The sequence below is a fragment of the Bactrocera dorsalis genome, chromosome 2 (assembly GCF_023373825.1).
Source record: "Bactrocera dorsalis isolate Fly_Bdor chromosome 2, ASM2337382v1, whole genome shotgun sequence".
NCBI classification, from domain to species: domain Eukaryota; kingdom Metazoa; phylum Arthropoda; class Insecta; order Diptera; family Tephritidae; genus Bactrocera; species Bactrocera dorsalis.
In genome coordinates this window covers 39,695,112-39,708,656 of record NC_064304.1, presented here as the reverse complement: position 1 = coordinate 39,708,656, position 13,545 = coordinate 39,695,112, and the positions used below count along the sequence as shown (strand labels likewise).

Genomic DNA, 13,545 nt, shown 5'->3' with positions numbered 1-13,545 from the left:
ACAATTTTGAATATATTGGCATATCATGTTTTGTTATAATTCTATGCTTTATTTCATTTGTAAATGTTAATTTAGTATTTTTGTCATAAAAAACATGTTTATATTTTCTTAATATTTTCACTAACTTCTCTTTTTCATAATCTGCCAGATGGTTTAATTTAATAACTTTTGTAATATTATAATTTTCGATTTCGGAATTAAAGAATTCAAAGTAGTTTTCCTTATAAGACATTTCGTTATAAGATTCTTCTTCTTCAGATAAATATAAAGTCATAACAGCATTTTTTGTTATTAATTGTCTGTTATTCAAATCAATGACGCAATTTAAGTCTTTCAAAATATTATTTCCTATTAATCCATCGAAATTTTTGTTAAAAGCATATTCTAAAAACTCACAGAAATAATTGTTGAAATTGAATTCTTTAAATATCGGAAATGAACAAAGTTTTGTTATCAATATTTTTGTACCTAAAGCTTTTGCTATTACATTTACATTTCGCTTCAATCTTGGATGGCAAATATCAGGGTTAATTATACTGAACTCTGCGCCAGTATCGATTATGAATTTTAGTTTTTTTATGGGGTTATTAATTATTATGTAAGGAAGGTTTCCTCGCCCACGATAGGAAAATTTACATTGGAATTTCCAATTTCCATTGGTACCACTTGTTGATTAGAACTGTTCAAACTTTTATTATGATTTATTAAATTAGACTGCCTAGTTTGATACAGATTATTGTTTGGAGAATATTTTGGTATGTTTGTATTTGGGGCTTGTGAGTAATTTGATCGCCTTGTTTGTCCTGTGAATCTTGAGCTACCAGGGTTATTATCATAATACTGATCCAAATTATCAGTGGGAAATCGTTGGTTTTGGCGTAAAGGTGTATAATTGTTCACAAAGTTGTGATTATTGTAATTGTTGTCATTATCTGTATTATGGCTTTCATCATATTTATTAATGTACTGTCTGTTATAGCTTGGAGCTAATATTTTTATAGGTTTATTAGGGTTTCTATAGTTATTACTAAAGTCAGTTCTTGTAGTATTTGTACTCAAATAGCCTTGTTTTGCTGGTCCAAATTGAGTGTAACTTTGGTGCCTAGCATCTAATATTATTTGAAATGCATCTTCTAAGGTCGTAGGGTTTCTAGCGAATATCATCGTGCGAGTGGGTTCTGGTAAATGGTCCCTAAATGTTTTAAGTGAAATTCGGTTTATCTCACTTGTTGTGTAAGTGTTATCGCCATGAGTCAAATTTCTGTTATGGATTCTATTTGCAAGTTTGTTAATTTGAAAATAATAATTTTCTATAGTTCCTTGTAGTCTACAGGTTTTAAGATTGTCCATTAAATCATTACTACTAAGTTTTTCACCGAAGTTCTTTGTAAGTATGTCTTTTAAAATGTCCCAAGTTGTTACGTTAGTGTATCTATGAATTGCTTCTCTGGTTTTGCCAACGCATTTGTTTTTAACATATCCAAAAAGTATACATCGGTTAGTATTGTCAAATTCCAAAATTGATGGTATGATGTTTTCAACTTGACTTATAAAATCTGGCAGTTGATTCTGATCATTGCCATCAAAGCTTTCAATATTTTTAATACAACTTAAAATAAGGTTAAATTTGCTCACTTCTAAGGCGTCCATTATTAAAAGTGTATTTGTTTTAAAATAATAACGTAAAGAAAAGGTTATGTACTATTATTAAAAGTAAATGTAAGAATAAGCAATAAATATATATAAGTATGTAGATAAATGGCTAGCCAAACAATATATAATAGCGCAGTGATAACATACATATGTAGGTTAGCACAAAACATTCATATGTAATTTTTGGCGTACAATTACCTATGTACGTTTCTTCTTGTTGTTTTGTGTTGTAACTGCTAAGCTTATTGCTCCCGTTGCAATTTGATTGTCGACTCTACTATTTGTGCCGGTGTACTTATTGTTATTACTGAAATTGTTGTTTCTTCTGATGTTCTTTGAATTTACTTCTCGCTCTCGTTCGTTGCGTTGTTACAAGTGCTGTGTTGTTGAATTCGATGTCCTTTGTGGAGGTCACAATTGCATTTTTATTTGAGAGAATCCGTAATTTGTTATTGGTATTATTTAATTGCTTTTGTATTTATGTATTCCAAATATATGTAAGTAGTTTTTGTTTTATAAGTCGGTATGCTTTAACTTTCGAAGAGTTCCCGATTGTTTTTGCACTTCAGAGTAATCACTGAATTTTTGTTTTTGCAAGAAGTTTTTCTCTAACCTTCGTAGAGGTGGCAATTGTTATTGTATTTCAGAGGAATCACTGAATTTTTTTTTGTTTTCATATTAAACTAGTCTCTAACCTTCGTAGAGGTCGAAATTGTTTTTGCACTTCTGAGTTTTTGTTTTTGTAAGAACTAAGTCTCTAACCTTCGTAGAGGTCACAATTGAATTTGCACTAAGAAAAATCACTAATATGTTGCAGTTTTAAGCAGACAGTATTTAACCTTCATAGAGGTCATGTTCAAACTCAGTTATTTTTAACTGATTTGTTACACAGTTTTAAACACCTTATTCAAGTTCATTGACCTGATTAAAGGCCGTTATTACAAACGCACTTTTCACAAATTTCACCCAATTTATAATTTGATGCTGCTACTTATTATATTTAACTTGACGTTTTTCACATTTATTGTTCCGTATTTCCTAATAACTTTTAAGCCTTTGAAGTTAGTATAATTCACCAATTTTTCAATTTTTAGGTGCACAGAGTAAACAATATTTAAATCTTCTTAAATTTTGTTTAAGTTTTAATCCTCGTCGCCATTAATATTCTTTAATGAAACACAATCTTCAGTGTCACAATCAGAACTGATTTTCTTTATTTTCTTATATTATCACTAAGCATAAATAACATAGAACTTATTCTAATTTCTCTTATTATTCAATATTGTGCTGTTACGATAAGTTCTCTTAATACTCTTATATGTATTTAATGTTGTTGTAGCATCATACATAGTTTGTGTGGATGTATGTATTTAGGTATGTATGTATGTATGTATGTACGTATTTATGTATGTATGTATGTATGTATGAATGTATGTATGCATGTATACATTACTATATACATCAATTTCATTTCCACTCAGCGGCACTCATTCTGTTATCAGATTCTTACTGTACACACTACAATCATTTTGTCAATGTATTTAATAACTTGAGACACCTGTCTCTGCAGTGTCTGTTTGTTTGCTCGTAGTACGAATATTCATGAACGACATTTCTTAGATATCTCTGGAGTGTCACTTCATATTAAGCTTATCCAAAATCACTAAGGGGATTTTTTCAAATTCACTTACAAATGGCCTGAAAAAATCATTTTTATAACTTGACTTTCCAAAACCAATACCGCTTAGCTTGAATGTTTTACTTCCGCTTCTTTTGCTCGGTTTTATTCTCGATTATAACATCACTTTATGAAATTGAAAAGAAGCAAAGAAAATATAAAAGATTTATTACATCAATGCTGAGCATTTTAATTCTTCTTTACTGATAGTAATAAAAGCTTAAAGTAGTCTAGAGGATGGAGCCATGTGTAGAAGCTCACGCAAGTGAAAAAAGTTCTCTGATTACCATTCACTTTGGAGTGGCCAGAAACGAATATTTTACATATGGTTCAAGCAGTTCACGACTTCTGGTCTTAAGCCAAGTATCCTCTGGGAAGCCAGAGATCAACCGTTTTAAGGCGAGCTAAAGTGAGAAGGTGAACCATCCCTTATCAGGGTGGCGCGCTGGCTATGGGACCAGCGCTATGATTTAAGGGCATGCCTGGAATGTCCCGTCCCTTAATTGGGAAGGTGCCGCTGCTCAGCTGATTGATATCCTCGTAAAAATAAAGGCAAATTCGGTGTGGGATTCGTGGTGGAAGTTCGAAGTTCTTCAACATATCGCTTATTTGCGCCCCCGCCCTGACGGAAGAGAACAACGATGTAAACAAAGATGCTTTCTATTAGCGCTTGGAGCGCACCTAAGCGCACCCCAAATGGGTTGAGGCTGATCGACTTCGACGGGGCTAGATTCCAGCATACGAAAATTCATCAAGCTGCCTAGCTATCTTTGGATCGAAAAGTAACCAGTGTTTTAGATGTGCGTACACTTCGAGGTCCTAACATTAGCTCCTGCTCTCTGAGAGCTCTCATCAGCAACTCGGTATAAGGGATCTGTGGGACGGCATTATAAGCTCCTTACGTACAGCTGCAAACGAAACCATTGGTTTTCGGAAAAGGCAAAAGAATAGCTGGTACGATGAGAAGTGCCGTGTCCCAGTGGAGAAGAAACAGACTGCCGTTACAATCGACCACAACACATGTGGGATGGGATAGATACCGAAAGCTGAAGAGGGAAGCGAGACGCATTTGCAGACAATACAAGAGAGAGGTCGAATTGCGAGAATATGAAGATCGTGGCAAGCTGGCTGACAGGGGTAACACTCTACGATAAGCAGCGACTAACAGAATGTTTCAAGACCGGAGCATACTCTTGTAGAACCCCAGAGGTGACCTAGTGACTGATACCCAGAGCATCCTAAAATTATGGAGGGAACACTTCTACAGCCTGCTAAATTGCAGTGAAAGCATAACGCCAGGAAAAGCGAACTCGGTTCCCCAATCGATGACGATAGAGCAGAGGTTCCACTGCCCGAATAGTTCGAATAGCAATTACCCGTCTGGAGAACAACAAAGCGTGGGGGGCGATGGACTGCCAACCGAGCTATTCAAACACGGCGGCGAAGAACTAATAGGGATAAGGAGCATGCATCAGCTTCTTTTTAGAATATGGTCGGACGAAATCATGCCCGACGATTGGAATTTAGGTGCCCAATCCATCAAAAGAGTGACCCCTCAATCTGCCCCAACTACCATGGGAAAAGCATCGTTAACATCACATATAAGATTCTATCGAGCGTATTATGTGAAAGATTAAAGCCCACCGTCAACAAACTGATTGGACCTTATCAGCGTGGCTTTCTTCTTTTTTTTTTTAGCCATGTGCCAAGTCTTGGAAAAGACCCGTGTAAATAGGATCAATATACACCACCTCTTCGTCGATTTAAAACTGCTTTTGGCACCAAAATTAACACGGCTATGTAAATTGACTTTGAGCAAAACCAGCTCCGTCAGGATCGGGAAGGACCTCACCCAGCTGACCGATACCGAACAAGGAGGCTGCAGAACTAAATAGAGAAGATACCATCTTCTATACGAGTATACAACTGCTGGCGTACGCCTCAACAACCGCGCCGTTAGCTCTGTTTTCTCCAGAATGGATAAAAAACGAAGAAAATGGGTCTGGTAGTGAACGAGGGCAAAACAAAATATCTCCTGTCATGAAACAAACAGTCGTTGCATTTGCGACTAGGCTCCCGCGTCACTGTTGACAGTCATAACTTTCTCCACTCCGTTGGAAAGGCCTGGTGGAGAAGGACCTGGTATTGGGTATAGAAGTTGTGAATAAATCTGTTGAGGACATGCTCTATGACTCGTGAATTTTTTGTTATTACTTATTTATATTAGTAACTAATTTTAAGCTTTAACTAATTTTTTTATAAACAAGTATAGTATACACATACATATGTAATAAGCAAATTACATTTTATACTCTTGCAATCGGTTGTACGTATCTCCTAAAACTAAGCGAGATAGCTATAGGGCTATATATAAAAGATCAGGATGACTGTCCGTCCATTCAAGCTGCAACTTGAGTAAAAATTGAGATATATTCCTTAGTACAAAGAGATAACATTTTCATTTTTCATTTTTTTTCATTTTTTCATTTTTGTACATTCAATCAAATCAAAATTTTACACGCTTTTTTGGTCAGTATCTCTTCGATCAAATTGCATTGCGTCTGTACTGTATTTTAAGGTTTTGAACAGTCGTCACTCTACAACTAACTTATCTGTCAAATGTTAACTAAAAAGAAACTACTAAATTCTGTTATCATGATAGTAAATACAATGTACCTGTATATGGTAATACTCGAGGACGAATTCAATCACTAAGCGGAAGTAATAATAATATCGATTCATTTGTTAAGTTCACAAATACATTTTAACAGAAATGAACAGAAATGAAGTCAATCAAAGAAAGTGCTGACTTGAGTTCGATAGGAATAGATAGTTTATGCCAACATTACACTTTAAAGAAATATAATTAGTGTTTAATTGACTACTCTTGCATTTCGTAATGCCGCCGTGCAACACCGAACCGACTATGGTCACATTCAATTGTATGAACTTTTAAGATTTCTCTAGGATTTTTGGTCTAGGATTTTGAAAAAAAAAACAAACGATTTTTTTTTTGCATATTTTGAAAGTTTAGACTTTCAAAAATATGACCTTGGAAGGATTTTTCAAAATTCGAATTATTTTCGGAGATACAGCCGATTTTGTGACGTGGCGTCCGTGTTCACTAGAATTGTCTCCTAAACTTTAAACGCGTTTTTCTCGAAACTACTTTTTTTGAGGTGATTGACATTATATCTCAAGTTCTACTGAACCGATTCCTTTGAAATTTGGCATATATCTTCTGTATGCAATGTTCTATCGTGTCTGCTTTGGATTTCCAAAAATTTTGATTTGAAATATTTTTAAAAAATTCGAAAAGAGCCAAAATTTTTTTTTTCAAGTCGACGCCATTTTTTTATTTTTTTTTTGTAAATGATCAACCTGATAACGACATTCTTACTAATGTAGAATCTTCTTGTTTTTTGTGTTTTAGATCTCTACAAAGGTTGAAATCACGTCAACCAGGACGCACCGTTTTTGTTTTGAAGCCCCCTCTCCACCGGCCCGTATCTCGACGAATTTGTTTTTTTTCTTACAATTTTTTTTTATTATTAAAATGTCAATAAAAAACATATAAAAAAATGGATAGTAAAAATGTTTTTAATTTTTTTATCTTAGTTTAAAAACTGCCTAAAATTCATGAGTCTGGACCAGTTCTTTCATTAAGGGGGTAATGAAAGAAATTAAATTTTTAATGGATTCGAACACTCTAGTATTTTGAAAATATCGAACATTTTTTTCCTTTTTTGATGAAAACAAAAAAGCTTTCTTCGTCCAAAACGCTGTAACATAAAAGTCCTCGGGTCAGTTAGCTTCAGCGCGTAAAACTCGTTTTTTTCATCCTAAATCTAGCTAAAGGCATTTGATCGGAAATGCTAGTTGGCAACACTTTAAGGGAAAATTTCTTTGACTTCAATGACAAAAAGTTTTGGAAAAAATACTTTTATTATTTGTTTGTTATAGATACTTCTCAGTTGTTCCTACACGTAACATAAATAAATAAACAAAATGTTGAAATCGAAATATTTACCAATTAATAGCAACATATCACGAAGGACACATATTAAGGCAATAATCATGAACTCAATGCAGATCATAGTGATTGGTTTGATAATTCTGTTTATACGAATACTATATACGCTCGATGCTCGCCACTTTTATCGCACTGCAACCGACATAGCGCCAACAGAATATTTCGTACTCACATCTGAGTGCCAAATACCTTACGTGGATCCATTTTCTTCTGAAGCACTTGAAATTTTTGATCCCAAAAAGTTTACATATGTGAGTTGTACAAATGATGTAGCTCTCGTCCAGCAAATTTATCTACACGAAACCAAGCAGTATAAGCTACATATGAATTTGTCGGCAATGGCCGAAGTTTCGAATACAAATGATGACAATATTGAGGATATGTACTGCTGTTATAGGGAAATAAAGCGGTCAGGAATATATGAGTTCACCACCTCAGGTTATGAGTAAGTGTTTGTTTGGGTGAAGAGATAATTTTACTAATATTCAAATGTTCTTTTGCTATTGATTACACTCACAGTATATTTAGCTTCTGTTTGGCCCCAACATAAACTTACACAAATACCAGTTCAGAGCTTTCAAATATTTCACAAACTTAAGCAGAAAATATAAAAACGGATGTTTTACCTATCGATTAATTTTGACCAAGATAATGAAAGATATCAATAAAAACAAGCGTACCTCCTTGGAAAACATATGTCTGCAACTTTAAGGGTTTAATAAAGTTAGAAGGCTGAAAATCAGAACTTTTTCTGAGAAAACTTTTAAATTTATTGATGAACAATTTTTTACACATATTATCGGTATTTTAAGACTTAGTATTAGTAAAAATATTTATTTAGAAAGGAACTACTGCTGACCTCCGGAAGCCCCTCTCAAAAAGACATTTTACGGTGACTACTATATCTCTGAACTGAATCATCCGAAATTAAATCTAAAAAAAAAACAAAATTCGTTATAGTAATGTTAAATCTAAAAAAGCAAACTAAAGTAATAAGCAAAATAAAATTATTTGACGAAATTACGGTTTCTAAAAAAAATCGATTTTTTCCCAAACTTCGGACTGAAATTGTTTATAAAAAAATATTTATCGGTGAGAAAAATTCCTCGATTAATTACTAAAAAATATATTTAAGAAGCTCGTGTTGAAATTTGAAACTAATCGGTTTAACCGTTTTCGAGTAATGTTGGTCGCCGACCATTTTGAGAAACACGCGTTTAAAGTTTGGTCTTGTACTTACAAGCACTCTTCAGCTTTTCAAATTTGTATGTAACTTCGAAAGTATTCAACGGAACGATATGAAATATCTCACCTTTCCAACACAATATGGTATGACACAATGTGATCGGTAGCACTGGAGATATACGTACGACTGCAACAATAATATAATATATACTCTTCGAATTAATCCGTCTACACTTTTTCCAAGTATAACTTGAAACATTTTCGGCATTGTGGGTTTGTTTTCTTCATTCGTGGTGCTAAAATTCCATTATTCCAGCTCACTTATAGTCAATTTTTTTTACGGAATCAATTTTCTGCTGCGGATACATTGAGGATGGTGCAGAAAGCCTTTAGTGATAAGGCTATGTCTAAAAAAAATTTTTACAAGTGGTTTAGTGAGTTCCAAGCCGGCCGTGAACGTGTCGAAGACGAAGAGTGTCCAGGGCGACCATCAACCTCAACCGACGAAGCTCACGTTCAACAAATCAAAGATTTGGTGTTGAAATACCGTCGATTAACAACTAGAGACCTTGCTGATGAAGTTGGCATATCGAAAGGCTCAGCCAATACCATTTTGAAGGATGTTTTGAGCCTCAAGCGCGTCAAATCTCGACTGGTACCGAAAACATTGAATTTTTTGGAAAAAAGGCGTCGCGTTGAAGTGTGTGAAACGATGCTTTCCGACTACCAGGGTGTCATGAAATGCATTATAACTGGCGATGAGACTTGGATCTATGCCTACGACCCCGAAAGAACCGATCAATCGAGCGAATATCGTGCCAAAAGAGAGCCGAGACCAAAAAAATCTCGCCAAAGTCGCTCAAAAATCAAGGTCATGTTGACTGTTTTCTTCGATTATCGTGGTGTTGTGCATTATGAATTCCTTCAAACCGGTCAAACAGCTAACAAGGAATATTATTTGAACGTTTTGCGTCATTTGCGTAATGCTATCCGCCTAAAAAGGCCGGAATTGTGGAAAGACAATTCTTGGTTTTTACACCACGATAATGCACCCTCCCATACTGCCCTCGTAATTCGTGATCATTGCGCCAAAAACTGAACCCATATCGTTCCGCAACCACCGTATTAACCTGATCTGGCGCCGTGCGACTTCTTGCTGTTCACTAAGTTCAAAAGACCGCTCCGGGAACACCGTTTTTATACGATCGAGGAGATTCAAGCCGCAGCGTAGACGGAACTGAAGGCCATCCCGAAAAGTGACTACAACCAGTGTTTCGAAGATTGGAAAATCCGTCGGTATAAGTGCATTGCATCGGGAGGGGATTACTTTGAAGGGGATGAAATTGATTTGGAAGAATAAATAAAGAATTTTCAAAATAAATACAATGTCACCTTATTTTTTGGGCACAGTAGTATACCATAAAATCATAAAAGTGGATTTAAGTAGTTTAGTAAGTAGTTTTAAAATTTTATACTTCCATACTTGCTTAATTCCCAATTTTCTAACCCTCTAAAGTCTTTATTATTTACTTCATTGTAGACTTTCATCTTGCCAACGATTTCAACAAGATTTTTTGGTGCCACGCCATATCGATTACTTAATAACCGAGTGCTATATCGGTAACGAAACGAAAGTGGCAACCCAAAAAGATGCCTTTACATTTATACAATATCGTAAATTAACTGATTCATTTAATGCTAAAAATTTTTCGAAACTTGGAATAAAACGGCCAAGTGTGCTTTTATTGGGCATTGATAGCCTCTCCCGCATAAACCTGCGCCGCACGATGCCCAAAACCTTTACGCATTTGCAGAAAAATGATTGGTTTGAGCTGAAGGGTTTCAATAAGGTAAATTCAAGCAACCTTCATTAATTCGTATCGAATAAAAATTTAATTTTCACCATTAGATCGCTGATAATACGTTTCCAAATTTAATGGCAGCCTTAACCTCATACAATCAACCTACAGCCGAGAAGAAGTGTCAATGCAAAACACTCGGTGGCTACAATCAACGTATGTGCAATCTAATTTGGAATAATTTCAGAGATTATGGCTATCGAACCGCTTACGCCGAAGATGTACCAATAATTAGTACGTTTAATTATGGACGGTATGGATTTGTGGAACAACCAACCGATTATTATCTACGACCTTTTGCAATATGTATCGAAAATAATATGCACGTTGAGAAAATAGACGGTCTACCCGACTGCATCGGCCGCAAACATTATGCCCAATACATACTCGACTATGCGCTACAGTTTTCGATTACCTATACCGATGAACCCATTTTCGGACTTTTCTGGATGAATTCGTTTAGTCATAATTCCTTCGACATGCCAGCGACAATGGATATGAAAATTTTGGAATATCTGGTGAGAATGAAAGATGAGAACATTTTAGAACGTACTATTGTATTCCTTTTTGCTGATCATGGCATGCGTTTTGGTCCACTATTGAAATTAAAATCAGGTTTCTTAGAAGAACGTTTACCAATGATGTTTATATCATTGCCACAGTGGTATCGCAATGAGCATCCCGAATTTGTGAAAGCCTTACTGGTGAATAAGAATCGTCTTACATCACCATTTGATATATATGCAACACTGAAGCATATACTGGAATTGACTAATCCCGTAATAGAATTCCCCTATCTAAACGGCACTACCAAAGGCATCAGCATATTTCGTGAAATTCCCAAGAATCGTACTTGTCTCAAGGCAGGCATTGCCGATCACTGGTGTACATGTTTGTTATATGAAATTGTTTCGATTAATGATAAAGAGGTGAAAAATGTTGCTCATTTATTAATTGATGAGATGAATAAATATCTCGTTAGTAAAAATATTGAAACAAAATGTGCTGTTCTCAAGTTAAACAATATTTATCAAGCCTTGCGAAAAACAAGCAGAAAAGACAATAACAGTTATAATGAACTGACGTACCGATTGTGGTACTTTGTACGGCCAGGATTTAAGGATTTCCAAGCAACGGTTAATTTTAATAGGACTGCAAATAAAATTGAAATTAATGTGGAGGATATCTCACGTCTAGATTCCTATGAGCAGACAGCATACTGTATCGATATGAAAGAAGCGAAAAAATACTGCATTTGTCGCAAATAATCCTTTATTATTATAATTATTTAATACTCTTTTATTAAATACGAAATTGTCACACTAAAAATATCTACTACGTTTAGTAATTCGAAATTCAATTTTGCAATATTTCGTATGGTTTTCCCATTTACGCTTTTCACTTTTGTAATATTTTCAACAGTTGAAGAGATCGAAAGGTTTTGAAGGCTTTGTACAACTCGTAGGCTAGTGTTTTTGATAAAACTGAATCACAGAAAGAGTTTTCCAACATTCGCAACAATTCCGCACACGAAATTTGGTTATGAGTACAAAATTTGAGACTAAACCTTGTCCAAAAATTTACACAATAGAGATACTATCTGTGTTTAATTTCGATATCTTTCTTAAAATATATATCCCTTTGGTATTGATGTTCGTTCAATTTTAAGTTTCTCGCATAATTCGTTTCTTTGGCAGCTTTTTTAACACTTTCAAGTTTCTCCCGAAAATCATCTTTTCCAGTCATCGTGATCATACATATAAAGTGATCGAAGAAAGAAACATAATTTGGCGCTGATAAAGGCTAACAACTGTGTGCATTCGCAATATTACCACTTCAAAATATCAGTTATTTTTAGAATAGCGATATTTTTAAATTATACAAAGTATAAAAACATATGTAGAGCACACAGTTAATATGTATAGTATTTTATGACACATGTATGTAGTTACTGATATCTGCAATTTCCGACTTTTTAAAGGAGCCGCTTCGACACTTAATTTCACTTGTTGCACTCAAATTTTACATGGCTCGAATAACCGATAACAAATTATAGCAAAAAAGTTTTAAAATAATTAATAGTTGGTGCACCTCACAATGTATCCTGATGATTGCGCAGATAGTCGAACTTCTTACTCAATTTTGCCAGCATATTTTGCACAATTTCTTCATAATTCGGTACTTATGGTATGTACAAAATTTTCGACTAGCAACACAAAGCTTGTACACGATTCAATTTCCAGAACTTTGATAATTTTGTTATAATCTTTATCTTCCATTAATTTCTGCATTTGAGGACCATCGCATTTTCCACCTTTCAGCTTTTCCATACTAAGTTCGGAAATTATATACAAATGCCACCAAAACTATATTCTTCCACTCTAACGGGTGATTTTTTTGAGGTTAGGATTTTCATGCATTAGTATTTGACAGATCACGTGGGATTTCAGACATGGTGTCAAAGAGAAAGATGCTCAGTATGCTTTGACATTTCATCATGAATAGACTTACTAACGAGCAACGCTTGCAAATCATTGAATTTTATTACCAAAATCAGTGTTCGGTTCGAAATGTGTTTCGCGCGCGTGTTTTGTTCAGCGATGAGGCTCATTTCTGGTTGAATGGCTACGTAAATAAGCAAAATTGCCGCATTTGGGGTGAAGAGCAACCAGAAGCCGTTCAAGAACTGCCCATGCATCCCGAAAAATGCACTGTTTGGTGTGGTTTGTACGCTGGTGGAATCATTGGACCGTATTTTTTCAAAGATGCTGTTGGACGCAACGTTACGGTGAATGGCGATCGCTATCGTTCGATGCTAACAAACTTTTTGTTGCCAAAAATGGAAGAACTGAACTTGGTTGACATGTGGTTTCAACAAGATGGCGCTACATGCCACACAGCTCGCGATTCTATGGCCATTTTGAGGGAAAACTTCGGACAACAATTCATCTCAAGAAATGGACCCGTAAGTTGGCCACCAAGATCATGCGATTTAACGCCTTTAGACTATTTTTTGTGGGGCTACGTCAAGTCTAAAGTCTACAGAAATAAGCCAGCAACTATTCCAGCTTTGGAAGACAACATTTCCGAAGAAATTCGGGCTATTCCGGCCGAAATGCTCGAAAAAGTTGCCCAAA

The 13,545-nt window shown here is 35.1% G+C and overlaps 1 protein-coding gene across 1 annotated transcript; it reads left to right on the top strand.

Moving 5' to 3' along the window:
• The first annotated feature begins 7,285 nt into the window (after positions 1-7,285).
• Positions 7,286-12,786, top strand: LOC105222144 (uncharacterized). Its single transcript, XM_011199349.3, has 3 exons — positions 7,286-7,809; positions 10,090-10,399; positions 10,459-12,786. Exons 1-3 carry the CDS (start codon positions 7,340-7,342, stop codon positions 11,674-11,676), a joined length of 1,998 nt encoding a protein of 665 aa, XP_011197651.2. The 5' UTR covers positions 7,286-7,339; the 3' UTR covers positions 11,677-12,786.
• The last annotated feature ends 759 nt before the right edge of the window (positions 12,787-13,545 follow it).